The 18,022-nt window shown below is 55.5% G+C and overlaps 1 protein-coding gene across 1 annotated transcript in view; it reads right to left on the reverse strand.

Annotated features, from left to right (window-relative positions):
• The window catches only part of TIMP2 (TIMP metallopeptidase inhibitor 2), a 47,206-nt gene extending 42,027 nt beyond the window's left edge, over positions 1-5,179 (reverse strand). The window contains exon 1 of the mRNA XM_081027534.1: positions 4,755-5,179. Coding sequence (XP_080883660.1) covers positions 4,755-4,884 — 130 coding nt within the window. The 5' untranslated portion in view covers positions 4,885-5,179. The remainder of the gene's footprint in view (positions 1-4,754) is intronic.
• Between the last annotated feature and the right edge of the window lie 12,843 nt (positions 5,180-18,022).

The raw sequence follows: 18,022 nt of genomic DNA on the forward strand, positions 1-18,022 counted from the left end.
CCTCTCGGTCCCCTGTCCCCAAACCGTCCACTCAGGCCAGTTCTGGACCTAGAACTCTCTCACCTTTGCCTGGGCAGTGGTCCCTGTGCTCAGCACACCCGCGCACGCCCCCACACTGCCACCACCAGCAGTGCACTTAAACCATGCCTGGGTACATGTCCCCAGCTCTGTTCTCAGATCTAGGGGTCTTCACGCTGCCCAACGTCATTTCCCAATTCTGCTCCTTTCTCTTTCCAGAAGGACCTTCCTAGCCACGGAACCACTTGCCCTCGGCCCTTGTGTGTGTGCATGCAGGTGTGCACACGGGGATGGAAGGCAGACAGGAGTCAGCAGCATTTACACCCACCACACACGTCCCAGTCTGTCTTTTCTTTCTTCTCTTTATCTCCTTCCATGCTTATTCTTTCTCCTGCTGTGTTTTTCATCCCCCAGGCTGCCTGGGGTCCTCCAAGCACGTCTCTTAGCTATTGTGGAGCCCAAGGGACTCATCCCCCCACCCCCACAGCCCCTTGGGCATCCTCACATCAGTGGCTCTGCACCAGGACTAGGGTGGCTTCAAGCCACCCTCCCCTCCCCTGTAAGCCTGGGAGTCAACTACACCCGTTCTCCACATGCTCAGTGTCACCAAAGGATGTGAACCACAGAGCCCACACATGTGAGAACTGCCTGGCAGCCCAGCCGAGACACAGACGAGGTAGGAAACCAAGTCTGAAGCTCACGGACCACTGGCCAGGACTGGACTGCAAATTCTGGAGGACGGAACGGGTCCCACTGGTACCACGTGCTCAGGTCAGACAGGGAGGAATGCATGGCATCAGGAGGGCTCCCTCCAGCCACCTGCCACACCCGCTTACAGCCTGTGCCCTGCACTCATCCCTTCTAGTCTCCCAACCCTGGGAGCTGCCAGCAACTCACATTCCAGCCATTCCCAGGGAGAACATGTCTTTCCAGGGACACTGTCCAAAACCAAGCCTAGGAGCTCCAGTCCCACCATGACCCATCCCCAACCTCCCACAGGAACCCTGTATCTGCAGATCCCATGAATGGGTATCACCTTGGCACAGCGTTACTTCGTTATTTGCCTGAAGCACATTGAATCTTACTTGACACCACGCCCTGGCGGGGGTGGGGGACCTGCAGAGCTCCTGCCCACCCTGACCCACACCGCCTGGCACTGGTGTCCAGCACTCCCCCTGAGGGCAAGGGTAATGCCTCGCTTCTTCTCCTTTACACCGCCTGAGTGGAGCCAGTGCCCCATAACTGCTTGTTGAAACAGCCTGATAGGAAACCCAGGGCGTATGAAATGCGGATCAATTATGCACATTGAAGAAATCACCGCCCCACCCCGAACCCATGCACTCCAGGCCTGATTCCACTCATCTGCCTTGCCTCCCTGAGCACACGTCTGGGAACGTCAGAGCCATTTCTGAGAGCCTGGGGCGCGTTTTCCAGGGCGGCCTCGGTCTGGCCCCCATCAGTGCATGTACAAGGTCGGCTGTTTGCCCTGGCAGCCAGGACGTGGTCTTGGCTGTGAGCCCTTCCCCACCTGGTGCCGGAGAGACCATCAGAGGGTTCGCAGTGTCTGGAGATGGAAACATCCTAAGAAAGATGGCACTGCAGGCGCCCTTCTGGAATGATGTGGCTTTGGGCATCGCTACCCAGGCCAGAGGGAAGATTTTATTCTCGGGGTTCCAGAAACTGGTCCGAGCAGCCCGGAGTGCCAAAGCCAGTTTCCAGCCGGGTCACTGGAGCTGTGCAGGCTTGCCGTAGATGGAGAAGGACTCCATTAGACAGAGGGAAGCGGGCCAGCAGCACATCCGTGCGGTGCTCTGAGGCACGAAAGGCTGCCCGCTTATCCTCACTTTCCCTCCAGGAGCCCAGATCGCCTCTTCCCACCCCCTTCATCCTAAATTTCATAACCTCATAATGAACTGTTTTCACAGACCACAATTCCAATCCCACCGGCTGTAAAAGCTGGGAGACACCTCCCAGAAATCCTTACACAGGCAGACAGAAATCTGTTTCTTAAGCCAACTGCCTTTTGCAGACACCAAGCCATTTAACAACCTGCATCAGGCCAACAATGAAAGAAGCCAGCGTGCTGCATTCAAGGGCAGCCTTTAGGATCCCCCAACATGCACCTGGCTGTCATCCTTTTCCAGAACCCTGGACCACAGGTCTGACTGCACAGTCACCTGTGGGGATTCAAAGCTATAAAAGCAGAGCTCTGAGACAGACTCTACATCTGCAAAGGGTACCGAGACCTGATCGTTACAAGAGCCCAGGCAATTCTGCTCTCAGCCAAAGGGGAGGAATGGGGAGGAATTCCCAAACCTGCACCATTAAAGGAGCAGTGACGTGAAAATGCCATTGCTTTCCTTGTGAAGTTTACTCCAGGCCCTCCAGGGTCTGCCCGGGGATTGTCTCAGCTCGGTCTTCCCAGCCCCCCAAACAGGGAAGGGCTGACTGTGGAACAAGACTGGACAGCCTAGCTCAGATTGCATCCTCCCAAATTCATGGCCACGCAGACCTGTGAATGGAGCCTTATTTGGAAACGGGGTCTCTGCACATGTGATCAAGTGAAGATGAGGTCATGCTGGCTGTGGGTGGGCCCAAATCCAATGACTGGCGTCCTTATAGGAAGAGGGAGATTTGGACACAGACACAGACCGAGGAAACAGCCATGTGGAGACAGAGTAGAGAGCGGGACGATGCGTCTACCAGCCAAGGACTGCTGGGGCCACCAGCCGCCAGGAGAGGGGCCTGGAACGAATTCTTCCTCAGAGCCTCCAGAAGGAACCAGCCCTGCCCCCACCTCGATTTTGGACTGCAGACCTCCTCAACTGTGAGAGAATCGATTCCTGTTGCTTGAAGCCCCCCAGTATGTAGCAGTTTGTTCCAGCAGCCCTTGGAGTCTAACACACTGGGTTCTGCCCTGAAACTCTGGCATGTGCAGGCCCCGCCCTCCCAGCCTCGGGCTGCAACGGGATTAAGGGTTCTGGCTCCATGACTTTGATGCAATAACTTGGACACAAACCCAGGAGATCCAGGCAGAGGAGAGAGTAACACACAAAGCAAGAAGGAGCCTCCAGGCATAATAAAGCTCCCCAACCCTGACCTTTGATGCCCTTAATCCAACCCCCAGCCCCAGCCCACCCCGGGCAAGCACTGAGTGGCAGGAGCAGCTGAGAAGTGTGAGGTGGTCCCAAGGCCCAACCCCTGCCCCCTTGGCTCCTGTGAGCCAAGCCGGGGAGTCTCAAGAGCCATGATGCCTTCTGGGCCTCAGCCTTATTCTGCGCCACAACTGGCTGACCAGAAGCATGGCTTCTCTCTCAGCAAAGGGGCCTGGACAGGCCTGGATGCCCAGGTGGCACCCCATAGGAAGGTTGATCCTGGCTCCTCTGTTGGGAGGAGCCTCTCCTTCCCCCTCAAATCTTCCTGAGCTTCAAAACCAAATAAGAGAACAGACCTTCCTTCCTTCCCCCAACTAGGGTTTTGTGGAACCTACTCAGCAAGCGCGCCCCAGGCTCAGGTGGCCTGAGGCATGTGATACCCACAGGTAGGAGCGCCTGAAGGCTGCCCGGGCGAGGCCGCAGATAGGCCGCAGAGGCAGCTGAAAGGGCCAGCTGGGGTGTGGGGGAGTCCGGGAGGCATGGCTGACAACAGGGGAAACCCAGAAACCCCAGCTTGGAGTCTATGCAGGTGAGCGCAGCCCAGCCCTACCACATCTGGCCTGGCAACAGGGTGCCCCGCTGGGACAAAGGAACCGAAAATAAAGCTACCGAGAGGCCCGCCCACCTGCAGGGCATCTTTCCTTCTGGTGAAACTGAACCTGCCCCAGGACAACCTGGCTGACCTTCCCCAGAGCTGGTGAAGTCTGCAAGTGTCAGACCTGGATGGGAACCTTTGGGGCCCAGCTGGTTCCACCCACTCCTGCTGCCCCTTGAGGACCAGAACAAATAAGTGGGTTCCTCTTCCCTCCCTAGCTCCCATCTTTGGGGGGCAAGAAGTCCTGAGAATACTAGATATTTCCGAGGGGCTCTAAGCAGCCACCCAACCCCAGCTACCCGCTTCCAGTCACTAAGATCTCCAGTTTTGGTGTGTCCTGAAAAGTAGTCACCAGCAGCAAGCAGTAAGGACCCTCCTGAGCAGAACACGGAGCAAGGGGCCAGCCCAAGGGTTCTGCAGGCCTCTCCCAGCTGCCCCTCAGAGCCCTGGAGCCTGCCCAGGGGGAGGGAAGCTTCCATCCTGCCTCCCCTTTAATCCGGTGAGCCCCCAAACGGGGCTGGTGGGAGAGGCCCAGCCCCACCCAACCCCAAGCCCAGAGGAGCCCGAAACTGCCATTTCACCTGTGAAAGTTTCTTCCTGGGGTCCCCAGCCCTCCAGCCCACAGAGGCCAAGACTCCCCCCCCACACACACGCTGTGTCCCCCATTATCCCCCACTCCCCACCCCCGCGCTGGCCTCCCAAGGGCCCTCCGCCTGCCAAAACCCAATCCGTTCCCTGGCTCCCTTTTCTGGGGCTGGAGCTGCAGCGGAATTTCGGTGGAATTTTGAGGTTGAGAAGCATCTCGGCAGCGAGGGAAAGAAAGGGAGAGGAAGGGGGAAAAGAAAGTGCGATTCTGGCGTCAACTTGCAGGATTCGAGAAGGCGCTGAGGGCCAGAGGGCGGGCGGGGCTCCTGCGCACCCCCGGGGGTCCCGCGCGCCCCGCGGGGGCGGTCACCCACCAGGCTTGGGCGGGTCGTCGTTCTTACCTACATCTGCATTGCAAAACGCCTGTTGCGGGTGCACCGGGGAGCAGCTGCAGGCGTCGGCGGGGCGGAGCAGCGTCCCCAGCAGCAGGAGGCCGAGCGCGAGCCACAGGCTGCGGGCCGCGGCGCCCATGGCGGGCGGGGGGCGCGGGCCGGGGGCGCGGGCTCGGGGCTCGGCCGCCGCCGCCTGGGCTCGGGGCGCTCCCCTCTGGGCGGACTCGGGTGCGCGGTCTCACTGCGCTCCCGGGCGCTCCCTCCGCACCCGGCACGCACTCGCCCGCACAAACTTTCCCGGGTCTGTGTCGCGGGGGAGGCGCGAGGGCGGGGGCGCGGCTGAAGCGCGGAGAAGAAAGCGGTGGGGGGCGGCGAAGCGAGCGCGTGTGGCGCGGGTCCCAGCTCCTCCACGGCCTCCTACGGATGTGTGCGCTGCAAGCTTGCGCCGACCTGGCTCTTTATTGAGCTGGGAGGGTGTCGGGCTCCGCCTCCCAGGGGCCGGCGACCAATGGGGCTCCAAGGGCTCCAATGGCCCCGCCCCCCGCCTCCCGCGCCTCCCTGGCCCTACCCCAAACTCGGCTTTTGTTGTGCCCTGGGGGGCCCGCCGCTGCGCACCTGGCTTCCCACCGCCCTAGGCGGCACTCGGCAGCCTCGCAAACCAACGGGGGTTGTAGTGGGGGGCAGGATGCGAGGAGGACAGCGCAGAGTCGGCCCTGACTCAGCACTTGGGACTCGAAGCCCACCCCCAGGGCACCAGGCAGCCCACCCACCACCCTACCCCTTCCCCTCCAGCTGGGTATGGGAGGTGTACACTGCCTGCTTCCCTTCCACCTTTGGGGGCCCTTAGATTCTAGCCAGAGGGACTGAGCAAAAGGGGCGTGTCCTTCGGGAGAGGGACCATTCTCTGCGGCCCCCTCCCGTGCCTCTCCTGTGGGTCGGTGGCCTCCTGAAACTGACTGAGGATTCATTTTTCAAATGGAGGCCTCAGAATTTTAAGGGCGCTTAGTCAGTTTAGTTGGTAAGGGAGCAGGAGTGGTTACTATGAACAAAACAGGATTTTATATATACTGGCCATATTTTGACCAGCCCACAAGAGCCAGGGGGCTGGGCCCAGGAGCCCGGGAGGCGGTAGGATTGAATGAAGGCATTTGCTGGGTTCTGCTCACAGTTCCCTCCCTTAGCCCACAAATGTGGGAGCTGTAGACTCTTCCCAAAACAGTTCTGTGTGCCAGGAAGGGCAGAAGATCTTAGAGGTGTGGATGGCACTCCTCTGTGTGAAGTGTGACCCGGGGTGAGTCTGTCTACCTGTCATTGAGCCTGCCCCGAGCCCCTTTGCAGTGGGCCCTCTTACACACAGACCCTCCCCCTTGCCCACAGGATGCTTCTAATCCAGCTGGGGAGATGTAAAGGGAGGAAAATGACACAATTAAAGAATAATTGCCTGCTGAACTGTGTGGTGCTGACTTGAGATGTGAAACTGGAAAATATTTAAAGAGTGGAAAATCATTTCTTTCTACTTACGTGTGCTTTGAAACAGACAACTTGAAGAAAAGTTACATAGGCAGAGGACTTATTTTTAGCACCCTGACAAAAACCCAAAGTCACTTTTTCGGCGTTTGTTCATGTAAAATAGAGTAGTGTTACATGTTCTCTGCTCCACGGCCAAGAGGGCGGCAACAAGATGGGAGGAATTCAGGGAAAGGGCTACTGCTCTGACCTCATCCCCAAGAAGGGAGGATGGTGTCAGTGTGCCTCAAACCCAGGCATTTGAGAGAAGCAGGTGGGAGAACCCCGGGGCGCCCCTTGTCTCCCAGCCGGCCTCCTCTACCTTAATGTTGCCAGTGGGCTCACAGAGGAGCCACACAAGAGACACCGCTCCCTGCAATGTGCATCTGACTACAGCCTGCAGGGCCTCGGCTTGTTGTGAGTGGCTCCTAGCAGAGCGGAACTCAGGATAGACAGAAGGGAGCATTGCCTGCTAGGCCAACTGGGGATGGGCTTCTAGCACCCTCAGCCCACACCCCTGGGGCCACCAGTTCCGACCAGGAACACTCGCCTGCCTCCCCCCAAAGAAGACTTTCCCAAAGCACAGCCCAGCAGAGCCCTGCGGAGCTGTCCGGCCATCCCACCCAGGTCTGAGCACACCCAACAAATACGTCCTGGGCTTGGCTTGGCAGAGCAAATGTGGTCTTGGGCCAGGAGGAAGTGCCGAGGCCTCCTCCCTCCCACCCCACACAGGTAAAAAGAGTCAGGATGACCTCACAGGCCTGGGCAAGAGGTGACCTCCATCCAGTGAGTCTGAGGACAACAGTTGGAAGCATCTCGTCCTGGTGGACTCATCTCCCAGTTTGCAGGAGATCCATTTCCTCCCATGTCTGGAGTGCTCTCTCCTTAGAGAGAGCTGGAGCTGAGCTGAGCCCCCAAACCCCTTCCAGCAGGTTCTGGAAAGCCAGGTGCTCTATGTGGTGCCGTGTGAGGGCACCAAAATCGGCCCCCATGCGCTGGACCCAAGGGAGTGGAAATGCCTCGGGCAGGCCTGGGGGCAGCAGGCCGATGGTGGCCCTAGGCGGAGGTGGTGGGCGTGGCCCTTGCCTGGCTGGCTGGAGGTTTCTGTGCTTTGTGATGCATGGTCCTCAGAGAGGAAGGGATGGCAGACTTCAGGGTCACGATGGCCCCCCTGTCAGCTCTGGGCAACTGTAGGCAAGTGGCATCACCCAGCCCAGATATCTGTCCCCAACATTCCCTGGTGGGCTGTTTGCCATAGGACGTCCCGGAGGACACAAGGAGTCACTACCTATGGCGTGTAAATGGGCAACAGTTCCCTGCACACTCCATACAAGCCTTTGTGATTAGCGGTGGACATTCTGAAGCATGTTCCTATTTTTGTTTCATTTCATCAATTTCATTATTAATGCTCTGCAGCCAGGGCCAGCTTCCAGGCCTCGGCCCCGCTGACCTTTGGGCTACAGCATTGGGGGGGGTGCCCTGAGCTCTGTGGGGTATTGAGCAACATGCCTGGCCTCCACCCTCCAAACGCTGATAGCACCCCATCCCGAGTTGTGACAGCTCAGCGTGTCCAGACATTACCCAGTGTTTCCTGAGCATAACCACCCCAGCTGACAAGCCCTCACTTAGGGAAACTAATAAAAATCTTGGCTCTTTAGAAAAGCAAACTGCAAAGTTCCATCGCTTGTTTCAAGGTCAAGCAGAGTAATGCCCATGGCAAACACACCTCAGTGTGTGTTCTGGGCACACCATCCACCCACACCGGTTCTCAGGGGAGGGAGGAAAGCAAGGGATAGCGAAAAGGTCGTCCTTTAAAAGTGCCCATGAGTAAATAGTATGCATCATGTTTCATTCATGTGAAATTAAACACATGCATGGATATAGACAGGTGTAGAAAAAGGTGTTTGCAAAAAGTGAGTGGAGTGGCTCTGGGTGGCGGGAACTTAGGTGACAGGACAGATGTCATATCCTGCTCCTTGTGCAGGAAAAACAACTTCCAGATGAGGACCCTAAAAAGGACAGCTCCAAGAGCAGGAATACGGCCATTTCTCTATGCTGTCTGTCTGTCGAACACCAAAGCCTGCCTGGCTGCAGCTCCCCAAGGCCTTTACTCTCAAACGTCCCACTCGTTCAGCGGCACTGCTCTTGCCTCACGCCTCCCGTTGGGGGTTCTTTTGCTGTATCCATGGCTGCATTTCTTGTCATCCTAAAGGGCATCTTAAAGAAAGTGGGCTTGGCCTCTCTCTGCCTATACACCTGCCACCTGCCCCCTACTCTCCTCCCAGGCAGGCACCCTTTGGGGCAAACGCAGCCCTGAGCCAGGGCCCCCACCTTGCAAACCTGTCTGGATATCAACTCCAGCTCCCCAATACGCGGAACTCGGCCTTCAGGGCTGGGGCTGCATGGTCCAGTCTAGAGTGAGCCCAGAAAGAAGGGAGGGAGGGAGGCTGTCAACAGGAAGCCCAAGAAGTCATTGACTTGAAGAGACAGCCGCATGGAAAACATCTGGGAGCAGACAGCCTGGACTGAGGGCACCTGGACACCTCCTCCAGGCAGGCTCCCTGTTGCAGCAGCGGCATCAGCCCTGGGCAGGGAAGCCTCGGCCAACCTTGTTCCGGGGACTCGGGGATGGCACTGCCTGGCCTCCCTGCAGATGCGTTTTGCCTCCCCCAACTCAGTAGGTGCTGTCCTGCGTGACTTCCTTCCAGGATTGAGGGAGGGTCCACAATTCCCAGAAGGGCACACACGGAGCTCTGCCTGCCTCTTCCACCTCCCACAGCCCCACCTGCGTGCCTCCCGCATCTCCTGCACCGGGCCTCCTCAGACCCTCCTTCAGACATGGTAGGGAAAACAAAGGAGTAAGAGAAATGTAAGCAGTCGCTCCTTTTAGGCCTGCTGCTGTGCGTTTTCTCATGCCCAGGCTATTTCCTCTTGGCCCTGGGCATGTGGTCATGTGCTTCCTTTAATGGGCGGGTTAGGGAGCAGGGCCAGGGAGCAGAGATGGGAACCCAGCGCTCGTCCATCCCCAGCTTCCAGGAAGCAGCCTCAGCTGGGTTCTGGGGACCAAGGGCTGTCCAGGAGCGAGGGGTGGGACACCTGGGGAAGGGCTGCCCAGCTCAGCAGGGGTTTGTTGAGGCTGAGTTTTCATAGTTTCAGGTTCCCCTCCCTGGAAGCCCAGAGGCGGGAGGCTCAGGTTTCCCGCCTGCCCGCCATTCTTCCCTTCCTTTGGTGTTGGGAGTGACGGGCCCATGGCCATGATGTCACCGCCTAATCCAAACAGAAGAGGGCTGGTTTGGCGGCGTTGGCGGGCGTCCCATGCTGAGTGCAGCAGTACATTTCATGTCAAGGCTATGATTAGGGCTGTGCCCAAGAATTTCCTCTCCCTTTCTCTCTCCTTCCCTCTCCCCAGCCCCATTTTCTTTCTCTGTTCCTGCCTTGTCTTCTTTCCCCTGCTGCTGTCTCCCAGGCTCTCTCTTCTTTGGGGGTACTTCACGTTCCCCGTGAGGTCAGCCCTGCAGTCAGCAGCACCAAGCTCTTTCCATCCCCCGCCCAGGTTCTTGTCACCTTCCAATGCCAGCCCAGCTCTGTGACCAGCTTTGGAGCATAAGGAATAATAGGTCCCGGCCCCCTGGCGTCATCCTGTGGCGTATGTACAGGGTGAGGGGGATGGGACAGAATTCCTAAAGGCTTCACTCAGCCTTGAGCTGAAAGGCCAGACAACAGAAAGCATAGGGTTTGGGGTGGCTCTGTCACCAGCAGAGAGACCAGAGGCCATGGGCCATGAGAAAGGCAAGGGAAGCCCAGGGCCGCAGAAAGTGACTGGAAATGGTCCTGACCGCCATTTCCAGTTGGTGTGTGGAGTTTGGGTCTGGCTCGCTGACTCTGATTTTGGCACTCCCGCCCTCTCCTCAGCTATGAGACAGCTGCCCAGCTCCACAGGCAAGATGGGCCAGAGGCAGTGGCTCGCTGTTTGGCACCCGCGTCTCCCTGGGCCTGCCCGGCCCCTGGGGAGCAGTGGGATGCTGTGAGCATTCCTACCCCAATCTGCTGCTTCTCCTCTTCCTGCTTGTCCCTGGTTCAGGTCTGATGCTCGGGGGCCCGGGAACAGGGCTGATGGCGGGCCCTTGTTCTCCACTTCCTTCTTGGGGTCCCCTCATAGGTGTCGCCTGGAGGCCCCAGGGAGGGCACATGGGTCTGGGGGGCACGTCTCCCAGCACTGCAGCTGTACTGGGCTTCCTTCAGTCATGGAGGGTGCTGCAGGTATCCCGCAGTGCTCCCCATCGAGTCGGACTGTGGTCTGACACCTCGGGGCAGATAGGGGATGCCCCAATGTGGCCTTGAGGGGGGCAGGCATCCCCTGCCCCCGCCCCAACCCCCACCAGACACAGGTCACCCTCCAGTACTCCTTTCCTGCAGAGCCTGGTATGGCTCCAATCCCTCCTCACCTTGCTCCAGGCAGCCAGCCAGCCGAAGCTGTCCCAGGGTTGATTTCTGTTTTAGGAGGTTCCCAGCTGGGGTTGTATGGAGAGCAGGTCACCCTAAGGAGGGGAGATATGGAATCCACCCCTCTGGAGCCCCTGCCTGGACCCCTTTGACTCCTCGTGTTTCCTCAGGGGTTAGTTTTCATATCTGTCTTCCCCATGACTCTGCTTCTTAAGGTTACAGCTCACTCATTCATTCAACAATATGTAGTATTGGGCACCAGCCGTGTGCCAGGTGCGTGCAGGTGCCAGACACGGAGATGGAACAAAAGCGGCCCCTTCGCTCCTGCAGTACACACCAGCTTTAGGGCGTGTGGGGGCTGGATGGAGGAACAAAGGCACCAGCCAGGTCGGAGGTCTGGGGAGGCCTGGAGGTTGGTAGGAGTTACCCAGATAAAAAGGGAGGGGGCACTGTTACAGATGGAAGGACTGGCCTGCTGCACCCTACGGGTAGGAGGGCGCAGCAGCTCCAAGGGGGTCAGGCTGGCTGGGCACAGAGCTGGGGTGGGGCAGGGCCTGGGTGTCAACATGGCAGATCTGAAGGTGAGTGTGGGGACGGAGACAGGTGGCAGCTGTGGGAGTGACTCACTGCTGGGCAGAGTGATTGGAAACACGTGTCCCCGAGACGTGCATTTGTTCCTCAGAGCTCAGGGTTCTGGGACCACAGGGGCGTCACAGGGAGTGGGGTGGGAGGGGGCGTGGCCGGTGGTGGGCCCACCATCTGCACCTTGACACCCACGGCCGATGGCTCAACTCTGGCCACGTTCCTATTCGCGACGTTCCTGAAAGCTACTTTTTATTATGAAAACTTCCGCACATTTACAAGGAGCGACAATAGTCTCATTGCTCATCGGTGTTTGCCCGGCTTCGAAAACCACCACTCATTCTCTTGTTTCCTCAATACCTGCCCCTGATGGACTGTTTTGAAGCAAATCCCAGACCTCATAATACCTATGTAAATATTGAAAGAACATTTTTTTACAGGTCCACTTTGTCTTCTTCTGGACACAGAAGGATATTCGCTTTATTTCCTGAGGGTTTCTGTTAGCCCTTTTTTTCTCTCTCTTTTTTTCTCTCAGGGAAACACCATGTCCCCAGAATCAGATAAAGCTGGGTTTAACTCCCATCACCCATCATGTGACTTGTGCATGATGGCTTAGCCGCTCTCGGCTCCGCTTCCTTGTTGGAAGGTGCGGTTCCACTAGAATGCTGTCCAGAGAAGCCTGTGGGCAGGTGTGCAGCACACGGCTGGTCTCGGATGATATCGGCCATGGAGGGGCCAAGAAACAAAGCAGGTGGCACAGCTAGGAAGCTGCTGGAGCCAGGATTCCAACCCAAATCTGTCAGACTCCAAAACCTGTTACCTTTCTGCACTGGCCACATGGCCCATCAACACGCCTTTTAGGGGCACTGGACCATAGCTGTCCAGGGACTTTTGGTCATGATCTGGAAGGTCCCTCTGCCCTGAACACATCCCTTAGACTCCAGGGTTGGGGGAGATGTCCAGGCCAGGAAAGCACCTTCTTCAATAACTCAAGGCCCTTGAGGACAAGCAGTGAAGGGGGGCTCCCAGCCAACAAGAGGGGAGAGGGTGAGCAGAGCCAGGTGAGGATGGACCTTCTCACCTGGGGACAGGTACCCTTGGTGTAATCCAGTCGGGATCTTTGGGTTGTAAGGAATAAACACTCAGATGAGACAGTTGAAAGTGGGTGTTATTCAAGGATTCGGGAATGTCGTGTAACGTCTGCACAATTAGTACAGCCAGACACCAGGAATGTGGGGAGCCCTCAGGCTACTTCGTCCTGGGGGCTCCTCTCACTCCGCCTGAAGGTCTCACCATGACTTGCTTCCTTCTGCCTTCTTCTCCACAGCCCAGCCTGTCTGCTCCACCCTTTCAGCACAAATACCCTCCCAGAAGGGAGCAGAAGGCCATTCTTCTCTAGGGTCACATTCTTGTGAGCGTGACGTGATGGGCCAGCTGGCATCCAGTGACTACCCACACCTGGCTCCATGGCTGTGGCCACTGGCACCAACTGTGTGGTCAGGGCCTGGGGTCTGAAGGGGAGTGGGAATGGACCTGTGTGGAGGGAGGGCAGGGCCCCCACAAGGAGTCACGCGGAGTGGAGGGGTAGGTGGGCCCCTGCCTGCCTGCCTGGGAGACCCTCGTGTCCTTTGAACCCATCAGCAATGGGAGAAGGCAGTCAGGGTCGCGGTCTCTGGAGGGCCTGCCTGAGGGCCATGTGGCATCAGCGAGAGGTTTAGTGCACCGGAAGGGGTCTGGGGGGCCCATATCCCAGGCCTGTGACCTCTCAAACCTTGACGGGGGAAAGAAACCCACTCAAGACAATGCGTTCCGAGTCCTGACCTTGTCCCTGACCACGTCTCCTGGCAGCTGCGAAGGGCAGTCGTCACTCCAGGCTTGGATGCCGCCTGGAAGTCATGTCTGGGGCTGCTACTCTCTAATCGGCGGCCAAAAGAAATATTTTTTGCAGGTTTCTTGTGAGCTGAGAATGAAAACGCAACACCCAACAGGATGAGTGGGGGCAGGGAGGCCTGGCTTTCTCTAAGAGTCTGTATGATGTCATTCGGGCATAGCCAGGACTGCAGGTCCTGGTGACCAAGAGGGGACCAGGTGAGCAGAGTAGCCAAGGGTGGGAAGGCCTGGGACTGCGGCAGATCATGGGATTGTTGGAAAAGTGTATGCTCTAAAAAGGAAATGAGACAGCCCAGGCGGAACCTCCATACTCCCCAAGAGGAATGCATTAGAAATGACTTTTGAGGGGGACGGTGTGTACTCTAGCTTAAAATAAACAAACAGAAAAACAGCAGAATGCAGGTTGAGTTTTGAAAGTTCAGATAAACAAAAAGAAAAAAATGTACCATGTTAACATATGGGCATGTATCATCCATTACTTAATTTGCACAAGTATTCATGTTTGCATAGACATACACACAGCCAGTAACATTGTATGCACTATTTGGTAGCTTGCTTTTTTTTAAACCCACGAACATTTTTTTCTGTCATTAAATCTTTTCCTGCAAACACCATTTTTAACATCTGCATGGCTTTCTGACGTAGGCTATCCCCAGGAGGCAGGACCAAGTTGCTAATGGCAGCTCCAGGCTTGATGGTCCTCATAGCTCCCAGACCCAAAGAGTAAGCAGGTGTCCTCGGCCGTTACTATGGCAAAATACTAGAGGAAGGCTCTGATTGGCCAGGCGTGGCTCTGAAGCCCATCTTTCAGCCAATCACTGTGGCCAACAGGATTGAGGGCTTTGATTGGCCCGGCCTGAGCCACACGCCCATCCTGTAGCAGGAGGAGGCTGAGGGAAGGGACGCTGAGCAGACTAGGAGCACAGAACCCCCAGACTGCAAACCAATAGGAGCTCTACAAAGACGTGGGAAAGGGATGTCCAACCAGGTGGTGGGGCTAAGACTAAAGGACCGCGAGACATGGTCCTTACCCTAAAGAGGATCAATTTGGGGGAGACCCTAAAATATGCAAAACCCACTTAAAGAAGGCTTACACAGGAGGGCTTTGTTGCAAGACAGATCTGGGTTCAAGTCCCACTTCCACCATGACGTTGGTCAATCTCTCTACTTCTCTGGACTTGAGCTCCATCATCCACAAAGTGGAATAACAATATCTACCACACACATTGGGGGAGGGTGAGAATTCCATCTGTTGACATAAGAAGAGCCCAGTTTGGAGCCTGGCACATAGCAGGTGCTTGCTTGGCACATAGTAGGTGCTTGGTAGATGGCAGTTATTATTATTAGTTGTATGTGTGGGGGGAAGGGATGCAGAGCACTGCTGCTTGGAAAAGGCTTAAATGTGAACGGTGGGTTCATCATATCAAAAGGTGGAAACAACCCAAATGTCCACCAAATGATAACCAGAGAAATAAAAGGTGCTGTATATAAACAATGGATTATTATTTGGCCATCAAAAATAATGAAGTAGGGCCGGCCCTGTGGCTCAGGCGGTTGGAGCTCCGTGCTCCTAACCCCGAAGGCTGCCGGTTTGATTCCCACATGGGCCAGTGGGCTCTCAACCACAAGGTTGCTGGTTCAACTCCTCGACTCCCGCAAGGGATGGTGGGCAGCACCCCCTGCAACTAAGATTGAACACGGCACCTTGAGCTGAGCTGCTGCTGAGCTCCCGGATGGCTCAGATGGTTGGAGCGCGTCCTCTCAACCACAAGGTTGCCGGTTCGACTCCCACAAGGGATGGTGGGCTGTGCCCCCTGCAACTAGCAACGGCAACTGGACCTGGAGCTGAGCTGCGCCCTCCACAGCTAAGGCTGAAAGGACAACTTGAAGCTGAGCTGCGCCCTCCAGAACTAAGACTGAAAGGACAAAACAACTTGACTTGGAAAAAAGTCCTGGAAGTACACACTGTTCCCTAATAAAGTCCTGTTCCTCTTCCCCAATAAAAAAATAAATGAATAAAAAAAATAATGAACTACTGGGTGACCCTGTCACATGAAGGCATCTACCGAAGGTCGTGTGATGATGGTGGCAAGTCCCAAGCAAGGCACGACAGAGAGGCAGAGAGTTCCAGGGCCAGCCCAAGATCCAGAAGAGGGCACACTGTCAGCCATTCCTAGACCTATGACCACACAACCGGCCCCCACAGCGCTGCCCAGGAACATGGCCGACTGGGGCTGGCATGCCTGCCCCTGCCCCTCACACACACGGAGCTAGCTGCACGTGAGAGCAGAAGGGGGGGCCTCAAGACCTTCACCCAGCGCTCAGGTCTACAACTTCTGCCAATTTCCTTGACAGGTCTGACTCTCTGACATCTTCCTCTGACAGGTAACCCCACAGGCTCCAGCTTCTTGGGGGAGCAGTGCCTGCCTCTGACCCACCCCTTAAAGGGAACATCATGGGTTCCCTGCCTGAGAGATACGGAAAGACATTTTTTATTCAAGCACAACATAAACAGAGAAGGGCACAAATCTTAAAGGTCGAGCTTGACACACTCCCACAAAGTGAAGACACAAAATGACCACCACCAGAATAGGAAGCAGAATGTCACCAATACCTCCCAAGTGTCCCCTCCTGGTCACTTCCCCACTTAGACCTCAGTCCCAACTGCTGCATCTGGGGACTCACTTTGCCAAGCTTCCATTTGAGGTCAAACCATCCTAACCGCACTCCTAATTTTTCAAAAACCTGTCCAGTCATTTTTGCAAAGATGATGTTCTTTATAGAGAAATCCCAGTCACTGCCCAGTTGGGTTAAGCGTTTAATTTTTTGCCAACCAGTTTGTCTGCATTTATCTGTGTCGGGGGGACGATCTTAGAGGAAAAGACACTAGGTGGCAGGACTCGTGTCTGTCAAAATCTCTTAGCATCTAGAGAAATATCTAGACTTAGGTCCAACAATCCCCTTTGCTTCCTGGGGAAGCAACCCTCGAACAGAAACAAAGGACAGGCGAAATATAAATTAAGGTTCCACTGCCACTAGGATGGCGAAACATGCTGAACACCAGGATATCTGAGCGTAAGGCCCGCCCTGTCCCTTGAGCAAACGCTCCCTGGGATTCTGGTTCTGGGGCCCCTGGGGTAAGATGTCTAAAACATTCTTCTTGCTTACACCTGTTGAGTTGACATTTTATTTGTAGTGGGAAGCAAACCAAAGAGAGACCCATTGTCCTCATTTTGCCCCTTTCTCACAGAGGGGTGACCACCATTCTGGGACCGACCTTAGGACTGGGCTCCAGCCAGCTGGTTCTGAAGGAAATGCCATGGGCCCAGGGGGCAGATGTGGAGGGAAGGCTGCAGAACGAGCTGGCTGGGCCTGCTTTTCCCAGAAACCTCTCAGAACACACATCTATTATTTTTTTTGAGGCTTTCTTTTATCATGCTCAGCAAAGCTGTATGTGCCAAACCTCCTTGATGGGGCTGGGTGAGGAGGAGGAAAATATTTGACTTGTGAAAAGTTAACCTTGAATAAAGCAAACAAGAAAGACTGCGTGTCTTTGGCTGATGGATTTTACGGGAGTGAGGCCGAGTTTATTGCCATGAAATGTGCTGATGGCATGAAAGCATGGTGGTTCCCCTCCTCCCCGCTGCACCCCTGCTTCCCACAAAGGTCCTACACAGCCTCCCTGTTGGCATTTGTGCCCACGGCACCTCCATGGCACAACGGCTCCAGGAAAGAGGGACTTACCTGCCTTTCTTCTCGTCTTTCGTTCACCAGAGTCACACCTTGGGGAACACAATTGCAACGTGAGTTCTGAGTCTGGGCCTTGAAAATAAAAGGCAGTGAATGAATGCCACCAGGTATGGAAACAGAGGAGGGGGCGGGGGTTGTGATGTAAACATTTGTTTTCTTGCCAAGCATGATTCAAACAATGGAATGTCACTTGCTGTGCTAGGCATGGGGGATAGAGAATTGCTTGAGGCATGGTCCCTGCTCCTAAGACACTTGTTGCCTAATCAAGTAGACAGACATACAGACAATCCCTTTAATGAAATGGGGAAAATATTACAATAGCCTTCTGTGCTCGTTAAGGTATTATAAGTAACTACGCACAAACTCACACAGTCTTAGTGTATTTACTGGCTCACTTAACTGGAGAGTCACCAGGGAGGATAGACATCGCCATGTTGGATCAAGGCTCTTCCCTCTTTTGTACACCTGCTTCTTTCTCCAATCGGATTGCCTCACTGTCACAAAACGGCTGCCAGTACAACTAGTACAACCGGGCTACATGTTTCCACGTTCAAGTTTCCTTCTTCAGCCACGGACCAGAAGTCATGAACCCGGCTATAGAGTGGTTCATAGTGTAGCCGTCTTAAGAAGGATCTTCCAGGCTCCAGCGGAGCTGCCCCAGCTAACGGTCCCATGTGGAACAAGGGTAAACCGTTCTTGCTGAGCCCTGCCCAAATTGCAGATCTATGAGCAAAACAGATTTAGTCACTAAGTTTTGGGGTGGTTTGTTATACAGAAGCAGATAACTGGAATAGGAGTTCTGAAAAAGAGGTTCACTTTGCCTTTTAAATGTTGTTGGACCTACTGCAGCCATTTTGGCACCATGAGGGAAGCCGGTGTGAGAAGAAAGTTGCTGCTACAGAAGGTAGAAAGGAAAGGTGGCCCTGAACCTGGTCCTTTGGACATGGCTGAACTGCTGGCTCAACTGTTCAGAAAGCCCAACCAGCCTCTGTACTTCCCAGGTAATAGGAACAAAAGCATCCCCTCCAAAATTTAAGCCTTTCTGAATTGCTACTCATAACCCAAAGCATCCTAACTAATATGTCTACGACCACTAATAGGGACCA

The sequence above is a fragment of the Rhinolophus hipposideros genome, assembly GCF_964194185.1.
Source record: "Rhinolophus hipposideros genome assembly, chromosome: 20".
NCBI classification, from domain to species: domain Eukaryota; kingdom Metazoa; phylum Chordata; class Mammalia; order Chiroptera; family Rhinolophidae; genus Rhinolophus; species Rhinolophus hipposideros.